The sequence below is a fragment of the Dasypus novemcinctus genome, chromosome 19 (genome assembly GCF_030445035.2).
Source record: "Dasypus novemcinctus isolate mDasNov1 chromosome 19, mDasNov1.1.hap2, whole genome shotgun sequence".
In the NCBI taxonomy this organism is placed as follows: Eukaryota; Metazoa; Chordata; class Mammalia; order Cingulata; family Dasypodidae; genus Dasypus; species Dasypus novemcinctus.
The window spans coordinates 83,766,761-83,783,622 of record NC_080691.1 but is presented as its reverse complement, the minus strand read 5'-3'; the positions used below and the strand labels follow the sequence as shown (position 1 = coordinate 83,783,622).

The 16,862-nt window shown below is 71.2% G+C and overlaps 1 protein-coding gene across 2 annotated transcripts in view; it reads left to right on the top strand.

The window, feature by feature from the left end:
- Nucleotides 1-327: 327 nt before the first annotated feature.
- The window catches only part of ARID3A (AT-rich interaction domain 3A), a 34,130-nt gene continuing 17,595 nt past the window's right edge, over nucleotides 328-16,862 (top strand). Inside the window, exons 1-3 of one of the 2 annotated variants that reach the window (XM_058282227.2) lie at nucleotides 328-804; nucleotides 6,442-7,070; nucleotides 7,702-8,017. In XM_058282227.2, the coding sequence (XP_058138210.1) occupies nucleotides 6,697-7,070; nucleotides 7,702-8,017 (690 nt within the window). In that variant the 5' untranslated portion in view covers nucleotides 328-804; nucleotides 6,442-6,696. Of the gene's footprint in view, nucleotides 805-5,494; nucleotides 5,868-6,441; nucleotides 7,071-7,701; nucleotides 8,018-16,862 lie in introns of those variants that run through there. The other variant, XM_058282228.2, reaches the window with a different exon arrangement.

The following is a 16,862-nucleotide window of genomic DNA, read 5'->3' as shown; positions in this document are numbered from 1 at the left end:
CCCAAGTCTCAACCGGGAGAGCCGCGGAATCAGGTCGCCAGGTCAGGTCAACCAGCTCCACCTGGCGGCTGCGGGCAGGGGCCAAGACCTGAGGACGTCGGCCCCGCCCCTGCCTTGGCCCCGCCCCCTCAGAAGCCCCGCCCCGCGCCCCGCCCTCCTAAACCCCGCCCCTGCCCGACAGGCCCTCCCTAAGCCCGGCCCCGCCGGCGTCCAACAGGCCCCGCCCCTCCTGCAGTCCCGCCCACACCCGACAGGCCCCGCCCCTCGCGAGTCCCGCCCCCCCGCCGCAGCCCCGCGCGTGTCCGACAGATGGCGCCCGCACCCCGCGGAGATTTCCGGCTTCCATTTCTTGACTCCGCAAACGTTTCTGGGGCGCGCGCGGAGCCCCCCGCGCCTGGGGCAGGGGCTGAAGGGGGAAAACCCCTCGGGCTCTCAGTTTCTCCTCTGCAAAGTGGACCAGCAGCGCCGCACTACGGCTTGCCCGGCCTGGATTCTTCCTGGTGCGCCCGTGAAAAATATCGGACTTGTTTACAAATCGTGCTACTCATTTTTTTTTCCTTTTAAAAAAGTTGATCGCGTTTTTTGTACGTGACTGTACGTAAGCACTGGGTGTATAGGAGAAGTGGTGAACTTGCAAAACAAACGTGCGTAACCTGCGGACTCCCATACGTCCCCCCGCCGTGCCCTGTCGTCGGACATCTGTGACAAACCAGGAAAGAGCGTCCTCAACCCACCACTCCCGACTCCAGCGCGCCTCGTGCATTGGGTGTTTTCCCCCAACCCACCCTATTACTATCACCCAGTGTAAGTATTTGCTAGAGTTCGTGAGAGAACGTTCTCGTATTTCCACAAATCCCCTAGGGGATGATGGACTGGGTTAACCGAACATACTTGCGGTTCTTACGCTCATCTTTTTCCTAATTTTTTGTAAGTAAATCTCCATTTTTAACCCCCCCCATGGCTCCCTTGTCTGTGTCCTCATTGTGTTTGCTCTTTGTTTGCACTCATCTGCTCATTGTCTGTTTGCTTCTTGTTCCTGCATTTTTGCTTGTTTTTGTTCCTTGCCTGTTTTTTCTTTAGGAGGCACCGGAAACCGAACCCAGGGCCTTCCATGTGGGAGGCAGGTGGGTGCTCAACTACCTGCCACAGCCATTCCCTTACCTTATTTTTATTAAAAGGACATGCTCATGGGCGGGGAGGAGGTGTGGGTGACAACAGAAGGGTTAGGGTTAGTGTGGGGTTTGTGGCCCAGTCTAGCATCTCCCCCCCCCCCCCCGCCCCGCCCCCCAGGCCATTCCATCTGGCCTCGGCCTGTGGCCTGTGCGGGACCAGAGGGAATGGGTGACTTCGTCCATTCACCCCACCCCTGAGCCAGGCCGGTCCGGGGTCCGGGGGCCCTGCCGAGGAGGAGGAGGGTTACATAAATACTGGAACGCACCGGGAAGTCCGGGTGGTGGGAGGTTGCGAGGAGGCTGTGCCCACGCTGGCCCTGGGAGCAGGTGACAGGCAAACCTGAGTTCCCAGGAGGCGCTGGCCCCAAGGCCTGGGGGACGGGCAGGGTGCCGAGGCTGGAGGTGGACAGTTTGGGTTTCTGTCCACCGTCGTGAGAGTGGGGCCTGGGTGGAGTGTGATGAAGAGCCCCCCAGGAACGGGATTTCCTGCGCCCATTTCACAGCTGGAGAAACGGGGATCTTCGCGGGGGCCTGCTGCTCCCAAATCCCGCAGGCGAGCGGGCCCTGCTGCCCCGACCCCAGCCGCGGCCATCCCGGCAGCCCTGGAGCCCTGGAGCCGGGGAGTCTGGGTGTAAATTCCCAGCTCCCTCCCTGTGCTAAAAATAGAAGGCCCCTCACCCGGGCAGCTGGGAATCCCCCAGCCCCTCACCCTCCTGGGCACAGTGCCCGACACCCAGGCGAGCCCCCCGGGAACTGGGGGGCAGCCCTGCCTCTGCCTCCCTTCAGGGTAATTAGCCCCCCCCCTTGAACAGAGGAAAGCAAAGTGCGACCCTCAAAACAACCTAAGGAAGGAAAGACTGGCGGTGACCCATTTCACCCAGGGGTAAATTGAGGCGAGGAGAGACCCACATGCCTGCGCCTCGCGGAAGGGGTGAATTCTGGTCCGTTTGGCTCCAGGTACCTCATTTTTGGTGGGGAAGGGGCGTTCCTGGGGCGGCGACTGAGCCTTAGAGCACCGGCTGGGGCCTGGCCCTTTAAAGGTCGCTTCTAGACCGGCACCCCTTACCTGGGCCTTAGGGAGCGTCTTCAAACTGTCCCGCACCCTGCCACCTGCTGCCGTGGGGGGGGCGGGGGGGGGCGCCTGCAGAGGGGGGAGCTAACCTGTGCTGCGGGGAGGGCACAGCGGCCGGCCGCCCTCAAAGCCGAGGACCCCTGTCCCGCGGGGACCCCGAGAAGCTGGGGGCCCTCTGGGTGGCCCCTGCCCGGTTTGCCCTTACCTGGGCTGGAGCCCCCAGGGGTCTCCTCTCCTGAGACCCCCGCCCGCGGCCTGCCTCGCTTTACCCTCCGCGGAGTGCGGGTCGGGGGAGCCAGGGCGTGGGGGGTGGGGGGGGGTGAGAGGGGTGGGGGGGGGCAGTGCCCTTCCCAAGAACCCTCCCCAGGACGCAGCGCCCATCGCGGGCCCCCGGCCCCTCGCTTCCCCGTTACCGCATTTGGCCCCGCCCCGGCCCCGCGTCCCACGACAGTTCCCTCCTCACCGTCGGGGAAACCGAGGTCCGCGGGGGGTGGGGGGGGGGGGACACGTCCCGCACTCCAAGGGGCGGGGGTCCAACTCCGTGCCCGGTCGGCCCAGCCCCGGAGCTCGGCAGGATGGGGAGGCGGCCCCCGCGGGGTGAGGGTCTCCCCAGGGCGCGGCGGACACCCCGTTCCCTCCCCTCGAGCGCCCTCCCACGGCGCCCTCTGCGCTCGGGGCCGCGGCGCGCACTTTGCCCACGGTCCCTGGGCCGGGGGCGGGGCGTCCGCCGCGCTTTTTCCCCTTCCCTTTTATTATTTATTATCCTTTAAAGGGGCCGCGACCTCGAAATTCCCGCCCGCTCGCTGCCCCCACCTCTGCACCCCTGGGCGAGCTCTGCGTGGCCGCGGACCGAGCGCGGGGGCCGAGGGGGCGTCCGGGCAAGGGGGAGGGGGCCTCGGCAGACCCCTCCCCGCGTCCCGGGCCGCCGCGCTGAATCACCGGCGAGGTATTTGCATCTGAGAGCGATTTGTCACCCGGTGATTTGTCTGCGCGGCGGTGAGCGCGCCCGGGGGGAGGGGAGGGGGAGGCCGCGCGCGGGGAGACTTTTACCAATCGGGTCGGATGGGGGTGTAGACGCGGACACACTGGCGAGACGGTGAGTCGGCGCGAGGCACGAGCCCCGCGGGCGCCCGGGGCCGGCAGCGCGCGCCGCTCGGCGACCCGGGCCCGCGGCCAGGCCGGGGCGTGCGCCCCCCGCGCGGTGAGGCCGGGCTGCGGGGCGCGGCGGCCCTGGCGCGCGCGGGGTCCGGGCCCCGGGGGGACGCACGCGCCCGGGGAGCCCAGGGGGGTCCCGAAGTTCGGCCGGGCCGCGGGGGAGGGGGCCCGCGCGGGGCGGGCGTCCGGGGGCGCGCGGCGGCGGGGCTTCCCGGCGCCCCCCGCGGAGCACGCACCGGGTCCCTGCCCCGCCGCGGGCGCGCGGAGGCCATCGGGGGTCGCGAGGGCGCGCCTCCCCCCGCCCCACTCGGGCGGAAGGAAATGGGCTCTGCCCTCCCGGCTTTCGGTTAATTGGGTCTCCCCGGAATCGGGGGTTTCTGCGGGAGTCCGGGGAGACGCGGGAGGCGGGGCGGGAGGGCAGGGCCCGGGAGGCCCCCCGCAGCCGGGGGGGTGTCTCTAAAGTGTCGGCCCCGGGCAGCGAGGGCCCCCGGCGGCCCCCGCGCGCCGGGGGGCGGCTCCCGGCGGGGACCCCCGGGAGGAGCCCCCCGGCCCAACTTTTCAGTGCCCCCCCCCACCAAGGCGGGCGCGGGAAGCGCGGGGCGCGCGTGTGTCCATTTTAACGTTCGGCGGCCGCCCCGGGGGCAGCGCGTTTGTCAATTATCTTCCGTTTGGGGCCGGAGAAGGGTCCCTCATGCAAATCGGTCGCTTTCCAAGAAGCCTTTGAAAGCCGGGCTGGGGTTTTTGTCGCCTCACTTCTTCTGTCGCCCGAGTTCGTCTCCTCTCACTTCCTCCGGCCGCCTCCCGCCCCCCGGGCCCGGCCCCCTCCCCAGCGCCCCGCCGCCCCTCCCCCCTCTTCCCGTCGCGGAGTGAGGGGCCCCTTTCGCCACCCGCGGGCCCCGAGCCTTGCACAACTCTTTAAATAACCGTGTTTTGCAAGGCCCTGGCCGAGCGGGTGACCTCTCCGGGCAGCAGCGGGGGGGGGGGGGGGGGGGGCCGTGAAGTAGGGGGGAGGACGCGCCCCGATCCCTCCCCGCCCCTCCCTCCGGACCCCCGGGCCCACTCGGCACCCTCCACCCCGCCCATGGGGTCTGGGGGTGCCGCCCCCACGGGGCTGTCTAAAGCAGGGGGGACCGAGGACAAAGGGCTTTTGCGGGGAGGGGTCTGCGGGGGGGGGGGGCGGTCAGTGGCAGCTCAGGCCTGATGGCGCTGGAGGGGGGCCCGGCCCGGCCCAGGGTCGTTGGGACCCCTCCTGCCCCTCCACCCACCTCCGGAGGAGGCCTGCCTGCGCCCCTCCCCCACCGGCTGACCCGGAAGGGTCGTTAAACCCGCCACCCTGGTAGAGGGGGGCTGCCCAGCAGGGGAGTGGCTTCCTCTGGCCTCTTCCTTCTGCCCCCCAAAGGGGGCACTGGGCCTGGAGCATTTCCGTGGGAGGGGGGGGGCACGCTTTTAAGTTGTCAAAGGTGGGGGAGGGGCGGTACACCCGCCCCAGTGCCCCAGTCTTGGGCCAGAATCGTCCCCCCAGCCCTGCTCGGGGTGGGGGGTGGCGACCCCCCAGTTCCAGGGGCTGGGGGTGGCTTCTGCCACCCACTGGGCACCTCGGCTTCCTCGAGGGGCTTTGTGCCCTGTGCCCGCGGGGCCCACCCCTCACCCACTCTGCCCTTTCACCCCTGCCTGTCCAGCTGAAGCCCCAGGGGGTCTGGGTAAAAGGTCCAGGGGGAAGGAGGGGGGCCAGCGGCTCCCTGTGGCCTCTGCGGGGCCCCTGCCCTGGCCGGAGGCTGGGGGGAGCGGTCCACACTGCAGGCAAGCCGCCCTGGGTGGGTGCCGGGCTCTGCTGGCCGGTGGCTCTGTCTGGGACCCCCTCCCCTCTCCCCAGGAGTGGTTTAGGGGCCTTTGGGGGTCTGGGGGGTGCCTCCTGGACCCTCCTGCCTGGGAGGAGGCGGGGCTTGCCGCCTGGTCCTGTGCTGTGCCAGCTGGGGTGGGTGTCACTGCTGGGCTTGTTTGGCTCTGCCTGGCCTGTTTTATTGGCGGTCTGGGCGGGCAGGGGTGTGGCCCGGCATTGGGTGGGGGGCCGGGCGGGACCCGGGTGCCTGGTCGGGCAGAGGAGCCTGCCTGAGGCTCTGGAGGCCAAGACCCCAGGCTGGGGGCAGGGGGTGCTGCGTTCTGGGACATTGGCCCCATCTGGCGTCCCTGAAAAGGGCTGGAGGGCCCGGTCTCCCTGGGTCCCCACAGGGAGAGTGTGTGGCCACTTGGGAGACCCTGACCCCACCCAGACCCGGGTGTGATTCCCAGCCCTGCCTGCAATCTGTAGTGTGGCTTTGAGTAAGGAATTGGGCTTCTCTGAGCCTCGGTGTCTTCGTCACTAACGCAGGGACTACGTAGCACCTCCTTCTCTGAGCCCCGGGAGGCACCTGCCGCGTGCCTGGCCCTGCAGCCGCGAGCTCGCCTCGTCTGCACTTTAGCGTGGTGAGGTGGGCGCCGTTATCCGTGTCGTTTTGCACATAGGGAAACTGAGGCGCAGAGACGTGGAAGCCTACAGGCTGCTCTTGTGATGAGAGGAGAGAAGCAGTGAGGCAGGGCTATGCAGGGCCGGTATACAGCAGGCGCTCACTCTGGCCCAGCTAGAATTGCAGTTAGCCTGAGGGGAAGGAGGTGGTGGGGTCCCTCCCGGCCAGGTGCTCTGCGTGGGTGCAGCTGCCGCTAGAACTCAGAACCAGAACCCGGAACCCACCTGGGCTGGGGGCCAGCGGGGCTGCCTGTGGCCAATCAGGGGCCAGGAACAGTCCGGGGGAGCCCCCCCACACCCCGCTCTGCTTATGAAGCAATAACCTAAGGCCCCCTGGGGACCCAGAGCTCGGTGGCAGCGCGGTCCCCACGGGGTGGGGGGGTGGCCAGCATGGGGAGGCCAGAGAGGGCGGATGGCGAGAGTGCGGCCCTCCGCCTCCAGGCCGGCTGCCTGGCTTGCTTCCGGGTGAGCCCAGCTGCCGCGGGGCCGCAGGAGCGCCCGGGGGAGGGGGTCTGACCGTCTCTCTCGCACCCCCCCAGGTCCCCGCCGCCACGTGAATGAGCCGGACGCCCGCCGCCCAGCGCCCGGCGTGAGGAGGAGGCGCCCGCCCGCCGCTGGCATGCCCCGCCAGCCCTCGGCCTGAGCCCGCGGCCCTGCCCCCGCCCCCCGCCACCCTGCACTGCCCCGGCTCCCCCGCGGCCCCCACGCTGCAGTGCGGCCGGGCCCCCTCCCCGCGGGGGCCGCCCCCGCCGCCCACGCCCGGTGCCCGCGGCGGCGGCGCGGCCCGCAGGGCCATGAAGCTGCAGGCGGTGATGGAGACGCTCCTGCAGCGGCAGCAGCAGGCGCGGCAGGAGCTGGAGGCCCGGCAGCCCCCCGACCCCCCCGCCGGCCCCCCGGCCCGCGCCCGGCCCACCCCCGACGAGGACAGAGAGGCCGAGAGCGCCCGCATGCAGCGGGCGCAGATGGCTGCGCTGGCGGCCATGCGGGCGGCCGCCGCCGGCCTCGGGCACCCACCCGGCGCCGAGGACGCGCCCCCGGGCTCGGAGGACGAGGCCGCGGCGCAGGAGGGGACGCCCGGCTCCCCCGCGCCCCCGGCCCGGGGCCGGGAAGGGCCGGGGCGCCCCGAGGGAGAAGGACCCATGGAGGACACGGGCTCCGACGAGGACCTGTGAGTCGGGGTCCGGGTCGGGCGCGGGGTGGAGGAGGGGGCGCTCGTCGGGCTCGACCGGGGGCGGGAGACGACCCCCCGTCCTGGGCTGACCGCGTGGCGGGGGTGTTGGTCATCTGTGCCTTCCTGTGGGGCAGCCACCGGGCACGCGGGCCTGCGCGGGGCCCGTTAGCTTACGCCGAGTCGGCGCCCACCGTGGCCATTCGAGGGCCCCTGTGGGGAGCCCCGATGGCCTCTGAGGACCCACGTCTTTCTGGGGAGACCCTGCATGAGCCAGAATCCGGGGCGATTTCAAGTCGCGCTCGGAGCAGCTGGGAAAACGAGGCCGAGGTGCCGTGGTCGAATCGAGGGGATAGCCCGGCTGAAGGCGGCCGAGGCACGGGGCACGGGGCGCCCGGCGGAGGCGTGCCTGGCCAGCCGGGGCCTGGCATCTTCACGGCCCGGGGAGGAAGCCGCGTGGCCCGGCGGGGCGGGGGCCGTGCCAGGAGGACAGGGCGCGTCGTTCCGGGCTAGCCGGGGGCAGAACCGGCACTGCCGATGCTGCCTCCCCCGGCGCGCGGGGCGTGCGTCTCTTGGGGGGGGCCCGGGGCGAGCCGGCCCCCACCCTGACCCGCGCCCTCTGCCTGCCCAGGAAGCAGAAGTGGGAGGACGAGGAGCTGGAGGAGCTGGCGGACGAGGACGAGGACTACGAGGATGACGAGGACGACGAGGACGAGGACGACGATGAGGGCCTGGGTCCCCCGGGCCCCGCCGGGCTCGGCGCCGGAGCCCTGTTCCCCCGCAAGGCGCAGCCGCCCCAGCCCTTCCGCGGCGACGGCCTGGCCCGGGCGCCGGGCGGCCAGGAGCGCCCGGGCCCCCCGGCCCACCCCGGAGCGGCCGCGCAGGCGCCGCCCCCGCTGCAGCCGCCCGACCACGGCGACTGGACCTACGAGGAGCAGTTCAAGCAGGTGGGCGGCGCCGGGGCGTGGGGGCGGCGCGCGGGGGTCTCGGGGACCCCTGCTGGCTGGGCTCGGGGGTGCTCCGGGGCCGGCGAGGGGCGGGGAGGGAGCAGGGGCCACCCCGTCCGGTCCCCGCGGGCAGCTGGGCTGGAGGAAGTGGCCTGGCGGGGGGGCCTTTGAAGTCGGCCGGGCAGATGGAAACCAGATGGCGGGGGGCGCGCATTCCAGCCCGCGGCCAGCTGGGCCCTCCCGCCCGGGCAGCCCCCCTCGGAGCCGGGCGTTCGCCGTCGGGGACGCGCCTGCGCCGGGACCTGCCCCGGGACCTGCCCCGGGCTCCTCAGAAGAGCCGGACGGGGCGGCGTGGGGGAGCGTGCCAGGGGGGCCGCGGAGCCGGGGGCACGGGCGGCACGGGCGGAGGTGCCGAGGGACCTGGTGGTGGGGTGCCCGCAGCTGGCCCCGAGGGCGTCCCTGCCGGGGTGCGGCCTCGCTGGGTGTCTCGGGTCCACCCTGCACCTCAGTTTCCCTCCGTTGTGAAAGGAGATGCTTGAGCTGGCTCGGGGGTGTCGTGGGAAGTGCGGTGGGGGTCTGCTCGTCCCATTTCAGGGATGGGAAACTGAGGCTCGCCGTGGCGCCGGGGGGTCTCCAGACGCAAAGTCCGGCATGTTCTCTGGGTTGGAAATACCACGAGCTCTGGGGGGCAGAGGTCATCCATGTGGGGTCAGAGGTCAACAGGAAGCCCCCGCCCGGGCAGCCCTGACTGGGAGCTTTCGGGTGGCCGGGCCAGCCGGGCACCTTTGTCCCAAGGTCGTCCAGGTTCAGGCGGGACCCCTAGTGGGGAAACTGAGGCCAGGGTGGGGGAGCGACCCCGGTCAGCCCGCACGCGCTTGCCGAGCGCCGACAGGACGCCAGCGGCCCCCTGCCCAGGGGCTGCCCGCCGCCAGGCTGGCGTCTCGGGGCTGGAGGCCAGGGCAGGCCGGCGTCCAGGGGGGCCCAGGGCCGAGCCTGGGGGTGCAAGATCCCTGCTGGGGCCCCGCGTGTCCCCCGGGCGGGGGACAGGCCCTGCCGGGCTGGCAGCGCGGGCGACAGCCCGAGACGGCGGACGGGGGGCCCTGTGGTTTGGGGAGCTCGTCCTGGGCCCGCCTGGGGGCTCAGCGGCCGGCGCTGCCCTCCCACCCGCCAGGGCCGCGCTGCCCCTGGCGCTGCCCCAGCCCCTTCCTGGCACGTGGCGCCCCCTCCCCCGCCCCGGCAGGGCCCCTGCTTCTTCCTCCCCAGACTCGGCGGGGCCTGGCCGGTGCCCACAACCAGCCCCCGGCAGCCGCGCGGTTCCCCGGGCTATGGGGTGGGGCGGGGGGCGGCCAGGCCGGGGGGCCAGGCGCGGTGGCAGGCGCAGGCCACCGAGGCTTTTCTGGGAAACCCGGAACCCCGCGGTCCCCGGGGGACGGGCGGGGACGGAGGCCGGCTGGCCTGGGCGTGCGGCCGTGGCCCTGGACTCTGGGCCCCCGGCCTCCTGGCGGCTCCCACCCAGGGCCCCCGATGGGCAGCTGCGCGAGCTCCGCCGCCCGCCCCGGCGCAGGGCCTCGGAGGCTCCCGCGGCCCCGCGCTGCTCTCGCTTTGTCTGCTTCACCGACGCGCTGGCAGCCCCCGGGCCGCCCGGGGCACACGCAGCGGCGAGGTGGGCACGGGGCGGCCCCACGCCTTCATCTCTGGGATCTTTCTAAACAGCCTCGTGGAGATAAAGCTCGCATACCACGACCCGGCGGCGCGGGGCTATTTACGGAGTTGTGCAACCGGCCTGGCTATCAGCTCTCCAGCGCGCGCCGTCCCGTTTGTCCCGTTTGTCCCCAGCCACCCCCTCCTGCCCGTCCCCGGCCGCCGCTCTCGGCGCCGGGACGTTCTGCGTGGGCACAGCCACGCGACACGCCCCCCGCGCTGGCGTCTCCCTCGGCGGCAAGTCCCCCGGTTCAGCCCTTTCACGGCTCGAGGCTGGCTCGCACCTCTGTTCCTTCTCCGCGTCGCCTTGGCTCCCGGCGGCCGGCGGGGACGTTGGTTTTGAGGCTCTGTGGGCGTGCACCGGCCTTCCTCCCGGGCAGGTCCCGGGGGGCTCGGTCCTCTCGGGGCGGCTGGCCGTCCGTCGGCCCTCGCGACCCCGGGGTCCCTCCCTCGTGGTTTTGATTGGCACGAAGCGTCCTGAGAACGCGTCCGCTCCCGGCTTACACGTGCCCCAAACGCGGAGACGGCGCGGCAGCTGCCTGCCGCCTAGCTCCGTGCGGGGGGTGAGTCGAGTGCCCCCGTCCACGGCCTGGCTTCGCCCTCACTTGCACAGTTGGGGAAACTGAGGCATGGGGCAGCGGAGTCGCCCGCTCACGGTTGCACGGGGTGGGTGTCGGGGCTTTGGCCCCAGGACCCGCTGCTGGGTGGCCCCGGCGGGTGGACGCTCGGTGAGGGGCAGGGCTGAGCCCCCTGAGGGCAGGGCGGGGGGCCGTGTTGCCGCACCCTGGCCAGTCACGACCTCACATCGGAGCCTCCGGCCCTGGCGGCCCCCAGCGACGCCCGGGCCGCACGTGGCCACGTCCAGCTCTGCCCCGACACGCCCTGGGCCGGCCACAGGCCCGGGCAGCTCCGCAACGAAGCCGGGGGCCTCGGGACCCCCCGGGCAGAGCGGCCAGGCCCTAGTGTTCCAGGCTTTTCAGCCGAGCCGGATTCTTTGTTACGAAAACGCCCACGTGGACGTTCTCAGGAGCGTTGGATTCCAGCGGGGACGCATGGGGCCGCCCTCCTGGGGGGGACGAGCCGCCCCCACCCCGGCCACGGACTTCCGGGCCCTCCTTGGCTGTCTGCAAGGGCGGGCTTGCAGGGTGCCGGAAGTTTCCACCAAACGCGGAGTTGGACGTGCGGGTTCCCCGGGTCTTCGCGTCCTTCCCTCGGCGTCTGCTGCCCGTGTCGGGCCGAGCCCGGCCGCAGTGGCGGCCACTCAGAGGCTGGCTCCGCGGAGCTGACCGCTCCCCCGTGGGGGGCCGCCGGCGCCCCCGTTTAAACACTTCACAGCCCGCGGCCCTGGGCCCCGGGAGCCCCCTGCGCGGCGCGGCGAGCGGAGCTGACCTCCCGGGGCGGTGGGCGCCCCCCGCCCTGCCCGCGAGCCCCCCGGCACGGCCGTCCCAGGGCACTGGCCCCAGGCCTCTCGGGGCGGGGGTCTGGGGCCAAGAGTGGGGAATTCCAGCCCCTCGGCCCGGCTCGGTCGTGGGCTGTCATTGGCCACGGGGCCGTCATGGAATTCCAGGCGGGGACGCGAGCCGGGCGGCGGGGCAGGTCGGGGCCCCTGTCTGCCTTGGTTTCCCCACCCGTGGCTTCGAGCATCTGTGGCAATGGGGCCCTGTCTTCCCCCCCCGGAAGTTGGGACGGGCCGCCCCGCGGGACAGGTGGACAGAAGGCAGGAGCTGTCCCCTGGACAGTGGGCACGGCAGGGGGGCGCCGGGGCGGTGGGGCTGGGGACCCCTGTTGCCCGCTGGCCGGCCATGGGCCCTGCGCCCCCATCCTGGACCCCGGGCCCCTGTTCTGGGGAAGCGGGTGGAGACGCCACTTCCGTCAGCCACCCCGGCCTGGGGAGACTGTCAATGACCACATGGGGCGGGCGTCCCTTCCCACAAAGTCCCTGGGCTGGCGGGAGCCAGAGCTGGACAAGGCCCTCCCAGGAAAAGGCGGCCCAGAGGAAGGGGAGTTGGGTCTGGGGCTTTGCAGGTTATGTAGGAGTTCACCAGGCAGCCCGAGAAGGGCAGAGCGCATCGGAGCAGCGCGGCTGTGGCGGGGGCGGACAGTTGCGGCCCGACCTGGGCATCTGGTCACAGGGGAGCCACAGCAGGCTCTGGAGCTGGAAGGAAGGGAGGCGCCAGAGCAGCCTTCTGCGCCTGTGGGGGATGGCGGCGGCCTGCGCCGCAGCCCGTCGGCAGGTCAGGGGAGGACGGGGCGCTTTCCCTGGAAGGAGGGCACCGCCGGGCACTGGCCCGAGGTCGGGACGCGGGCGCCGCGCCCTGCGTCGGCTGCCGCGTCCGGGCAGTGTTTGCCGAGAGGGCCGTGGACCAGCGCCCGTCGGTCCTCGGGTGACAGTTCCAGGAGCCGGGCACAGGGGGCGGCGAGGGGGCGCAGGGAAGCCCCTCGGGGGGCCCGGCCCGCCCCACCCGCGCGGCGCCCGCCTCATCAAAGCCTCTGTGGCTGCTGGCGCGGGGCCAGCGGGCCGCGGCGGGTGCAGGAGGGGCCCGCCCGGCAGCGCCTGGCACAGTGCCCCGGCCCGTGCCAGCCCCGGGAACCGCGCTGACTCAGCCGGAAGGACCTTATCTGGCCCCTGCCCGCCACCCGGCCGTGGGGTCACCGCCGCCGCGGCCCGGTCCCACGCCCGCCGCCCGCTCCCTGCCCCGGCGGCGGCTGCCAAGTGCCCGCCCCGCCCCACGCTTTCTAATAACACACGCGGCCGCTGCGGGGAGCGGTGCCCGGAGGGCAGAGGGCCGCCCCGACTCGGTGCCCAGCCCGGGAGCGGGCACGGGGGAGCCACGTCCCGGCCGGCCCCTGACGCGCGCACACGTGTGTGCCCGGTGGGGGGCGGCACGCGGGGTCCCTGGCCGGCGGGTCCCGGGCTCGTGGGCGCTGCCGCTCGGCCGTGCCCAAGAGCCAGCCTCTGGGGCTGCGTCCGCAGGCCCCTCCCGCGTCCGTGGCCCTCACATCCGTGCACCCGTGTTGAGGCCACGTGGGTGTTGCTGCGCGTCGTGGACTTCCCCGGCCACCACTGCACGGTGGCCTCCCCGCGTGGCCGTGGCTCAGGATGCCCCGGGAGTCTGGACGTGCCCGCGTGGCGGGCTCACCTGCGCGTTCACCTGCCGGCACGCGCGTGTGGGGCGGGGCGCCGTCTCGCGGGCGCTCGTCGGGACGTGGCTGCGCAGGCGCGCGCGGGTGTGGGCAGGAGTGCGCAGCCGGACTCGAGCGTGTGTGTCTGAGCATGTCCGCCCGCGTGTGCCGGGCACTCGGGAGTGTCACGCGCCTGCCGCCCCGCGCCCCCCGCGGCTGGAGCGCGCGGAGCCTGTTAACCATTAGCTGTGGGCGCCGCTTGCGAAGCCGCGGCGGCGGTGGGCGCTGGCTGCCCGGGCACAGGCTGGCCCCCTGCCCGCTGCGGGGCCCGGCCGGCCCTGCCGATGTGGCGCCTGCCCAGCGCGGCGGGTGGGAAGGCTCGGGGGTCCCGGGGCCAGGCTAGGGCCTCCCCCCAGGTGGGCAGGGCACGCCCTCTCTGGCCAGCGGTGCTGCCGGCGTGACCCCGGGCAGGGGCCCTCTTGTGCCTCAGTTTCCCCACCTGACACGCGATGTTCCGGCGTGTTCTTCAGGAGCTGTAGGGGAGGAGGCCTGTGGCTGTGAGGCCCTGGGATGGGGGTCCCAGCTGGTTGCAGACCCCCTTTGGGGGCGTTCCGTGAGTGTTTATCAGGTGCCCACTGCATACCAGCCCTGCTGGAGATGTCCCTTGGGGGGGGCTGTTCCATGGGCATTTTTTGAGTGCCTACTGCATACCAGCCCCCTGCGGATCCCCCTTTGGGGGCCACTCCATGGGTATGTATTGAGTGCCTACTGTATACCAGACCTACAGTAGATTTTCTTTCGAGAATCATTCATGAACGTTTATTGAGTGCCCCCTGTGTACCAGCCCCCTGCGGATCCCTCTCTGGGACAGCGCGGGGAGCACCTATTGAGCGCCCGCTGTGTACCAGCCCCGCGGATCCCCCTGTGGGGCGGTTCGGTGAACATTTATTGAGCGCCCGCTGTGTACTCTGCTCTGGGCGCTGGGGGTGCACAGTGAACACACGGGACGGCACCCCGTCCTCCGGGAGCTGGCATTTGCAGGGAATGAGAACCAGGGGTGGAGTCGCCACGCTTTGCCAATGCGGGGCCGGCGTGCGGGGCCCGGGGAGCCGGCGGCGAGGGCGTGGCCGTGCGCGTGCCTGCGTGGGGGCGAGCGGCCGTGGCGGGGGGCGTCTGGGGGCAGTGGGGGGCGTCCTGCAGGTGGGCGTGGCCGAGGCCCTTGAGCGGGTCCTTCCCCTGCGCTCGCCGTGGCGGTGGGGCCCACAGGGCTGCTGTGTCCGTGTGTCTGTCTGGTCTCGGGCCCCACTGTGTCCGTGTGTCTGTTTGGTTTTGGGCCCCGCTGTGTCCGTGTGTCCCGTGGTCTCGGGCCTCACTGTGTCCATGTGTCCCGTGGTCTCAGGCCCTGCTGTGTCCATGTGTCTGTCTGGTCTCGGGCCCCGCTATATCTTTGTGCCTGGACTCAGGTCCTGCTGTGTCCGTGTATCTGGTATCAGGGGCTCCACTCTGTCTGTGTGTCCCCTGGTCTCAGGCCCTGCTGTGTCCATGTGTCTGTCTGGTCTCGGGCCCCACTGTATCCGTGTGTCCCGTGGTCTCGGGCCCTGCTGTGTTTGTGTGTCTGTCTTGAGCCCTGCTGTGTCCGGTCGTCTGGTCTCGGGTCCCGCTATGTCCATGGGTCCCGTGGCCTTGGGTCCCGCTGTATCCGTGTGTCCCGTGGTCTCGGGCCCCGCTGTGTCCATGTGTCTGTCTTGTTGTGGGCCCCGCTGTGTCCGGGTGTCTGTCTCATCGTGGGCCCCACTGCGCCCGTGTCTCGTCGTGCCTGACTCTTTGCTGCGCCCAGACGCCCCCTCCAGGGTGCCCACCGGCCCCCAGCCCGAGGCCCTGCTGGGGGTGGCCCGGCTGCCCAGGGAGTTCTCGCGGCAGGGGGGGACGGGGCGGCCAGTGCCCGGGCTGGGCTGGGGCGCCGCGTGCCTGCCGCGGCCTCCCGGCTCCGGTGCGCCGCGGTCCCCGGGGCTCCTCTCGCAGGCCCCTTCCAGGGCGCTCTGTGGACGCGCCGGCCGCCCGGCCCCCACCCCTCCCGCCTGGCCGGTCTGCACCGGCTGACGCGGCCGTGGCCAGGGCGCGGTGGGAGGTGGCGGTGCTCGGCGAGGCGGGGGGCTGAAGCCCACGCGGTCACTCGTTTCCTCGGCACCGAGGACTGTCCAGCGTGGAAGCGCGGGGGGAGCGTGGCCTCCCCGGGGCCTGCTGCCCCCTGGGCCTCGGTTTCCCCCTCTGTAAAATGGCGGCATTACCTGCGAGGGCCGTTGGTGGTTTGCGCTCCGCGTTCACTGAGGGAGCCCAGCCTCTGGCAGGGGAGGGAGAGGCACGTCCCGGACCCCTGGGCTGGCCGGACACCTGGCCGGGTGTATACCTGGGCCAGCCGTGTGCCCTCGTGCCGGCTGTGTACCTGGGCCAGCTGTGTGCCCTCGTGCCAGCTGTATACCTAGGCCAGCTGTGTGCCCTCGTGCCGGCTGTGTACCTGGGCCAGCTGTGTGCCCTCGTGCCAGCTGTATACCTGGGCCAGCTGTGTGCCCTAGTGCCGGCTGTGTACCTGGGCCAGCTGTATGTCCTTGTGCTAGCTGTATACTTGGGCCAGCTGTATGCTCTAGTGCCAGCTGTATACTTGGGCCAACTGTGTGCCCTCATGCCAGCTGTATGCCCTAGTGCCAGCTGTATACCTGGGCCAGCTGTGTGCACTCATGCCAGCTGTATGCCCCAGTGCCAGCTGTGTACTTGGGTCAGCTGTATGTCCTTGTGCTAGCTGTATACCTGGGCCAGCTGTGTGCCCTTGTGCCATCTGTATACCTGGGCCAGCTGTGTGCCCTCGTGCCAGCTGTATATCTGGGCCAACTATGTGCCCTCATGCCAGCTGTATACCTGGACCAACTATCTGCCCTCATGCCAACTGTATGCTCTAGTGCCAGCTGTATACTTGTGTCAGTTTCATGTCCTTGTGCTAGCTGTGTACGTGTACTGGCTAGGTTTCATACCTAGATTGTTTGTATGCTTTAGTGCTACTTGTATGTTTGGGCCAGCTATATATCTACACTGGTTGTATACCTGTACCAGCTATATACTTGGGCTGGGTATACTTCAGTGCCAGCTGAGTACTTAGGGTGATTATATATCTGGACTAACTGTATGATTTAGTGCTGGGTGTATACTTTGGCCAGTTGTATACCTACGCTGGTTGTATGATTAGGCTAACTGTATACCTGGACCAGCTGTATGCCCGGGCAGGCTGGATGCCCTAGTGCCGACTGTATACCTGGGCTAGCTGTATACCCAGGTGCCCCAGCCTGTGTCACCCTCTCCAAGCCACCCCTGCAAGGTCACTGCCTGTGAGGAGGTTGGACGTCCAGGGGCAGGCGCGCCTCCTTCATCCAGTGGGGGCAGCGGCTGTGCCCCTCAGCCCCTTCAGCGGAACCCCCGCCTCTGTGCGCGGGCTCGTCTGCCCCAGGTCCACCTCCAAGGGGGCCCGATGAGCACGGCCAGGCGGGGGGCTCCGGCCCCACGGAAGCTGCACCTGCTGGGTCAGGGTCCCCGGGGCAGGGCTGGGAGCAGCGGGGCCTCGCTCCCCGCCGGGCCGACTGCTCTCGACTGCCCCAGCCAGGCGAAGGGCCTCCTGGAGCTTTCTGGGCCACCGCGCGCCGACTGCAGGGAAACGGGGCCGCTCCGCCCGGGAGGGACCCCAGGGTGGGCCTGTGGTGATTCTGAGCCCCGTTCCTCGGGGAGACCGAGGCACGGGGCAGACAGCCATGGGGGGCTGCGGGGGGCGGGCCCGAGAGCAGCGTGGCAGATGTGGAACTGCTTGGGGGGGAGAGAAGAGAGTCTATCTCCAGCTCTTGGGCGGCGTCCGCCCGGTACCCCCAGCTTCGGGTGCGGTGCCCCTCCCCCAGCTGGGAGGCCCTGCCTCGGCACCCCGCAAGCAGCCGGCCCTGCCCTGCCACCTTCTCGCCGAGAGGTGGGTGCCGAGTGGCCGCTG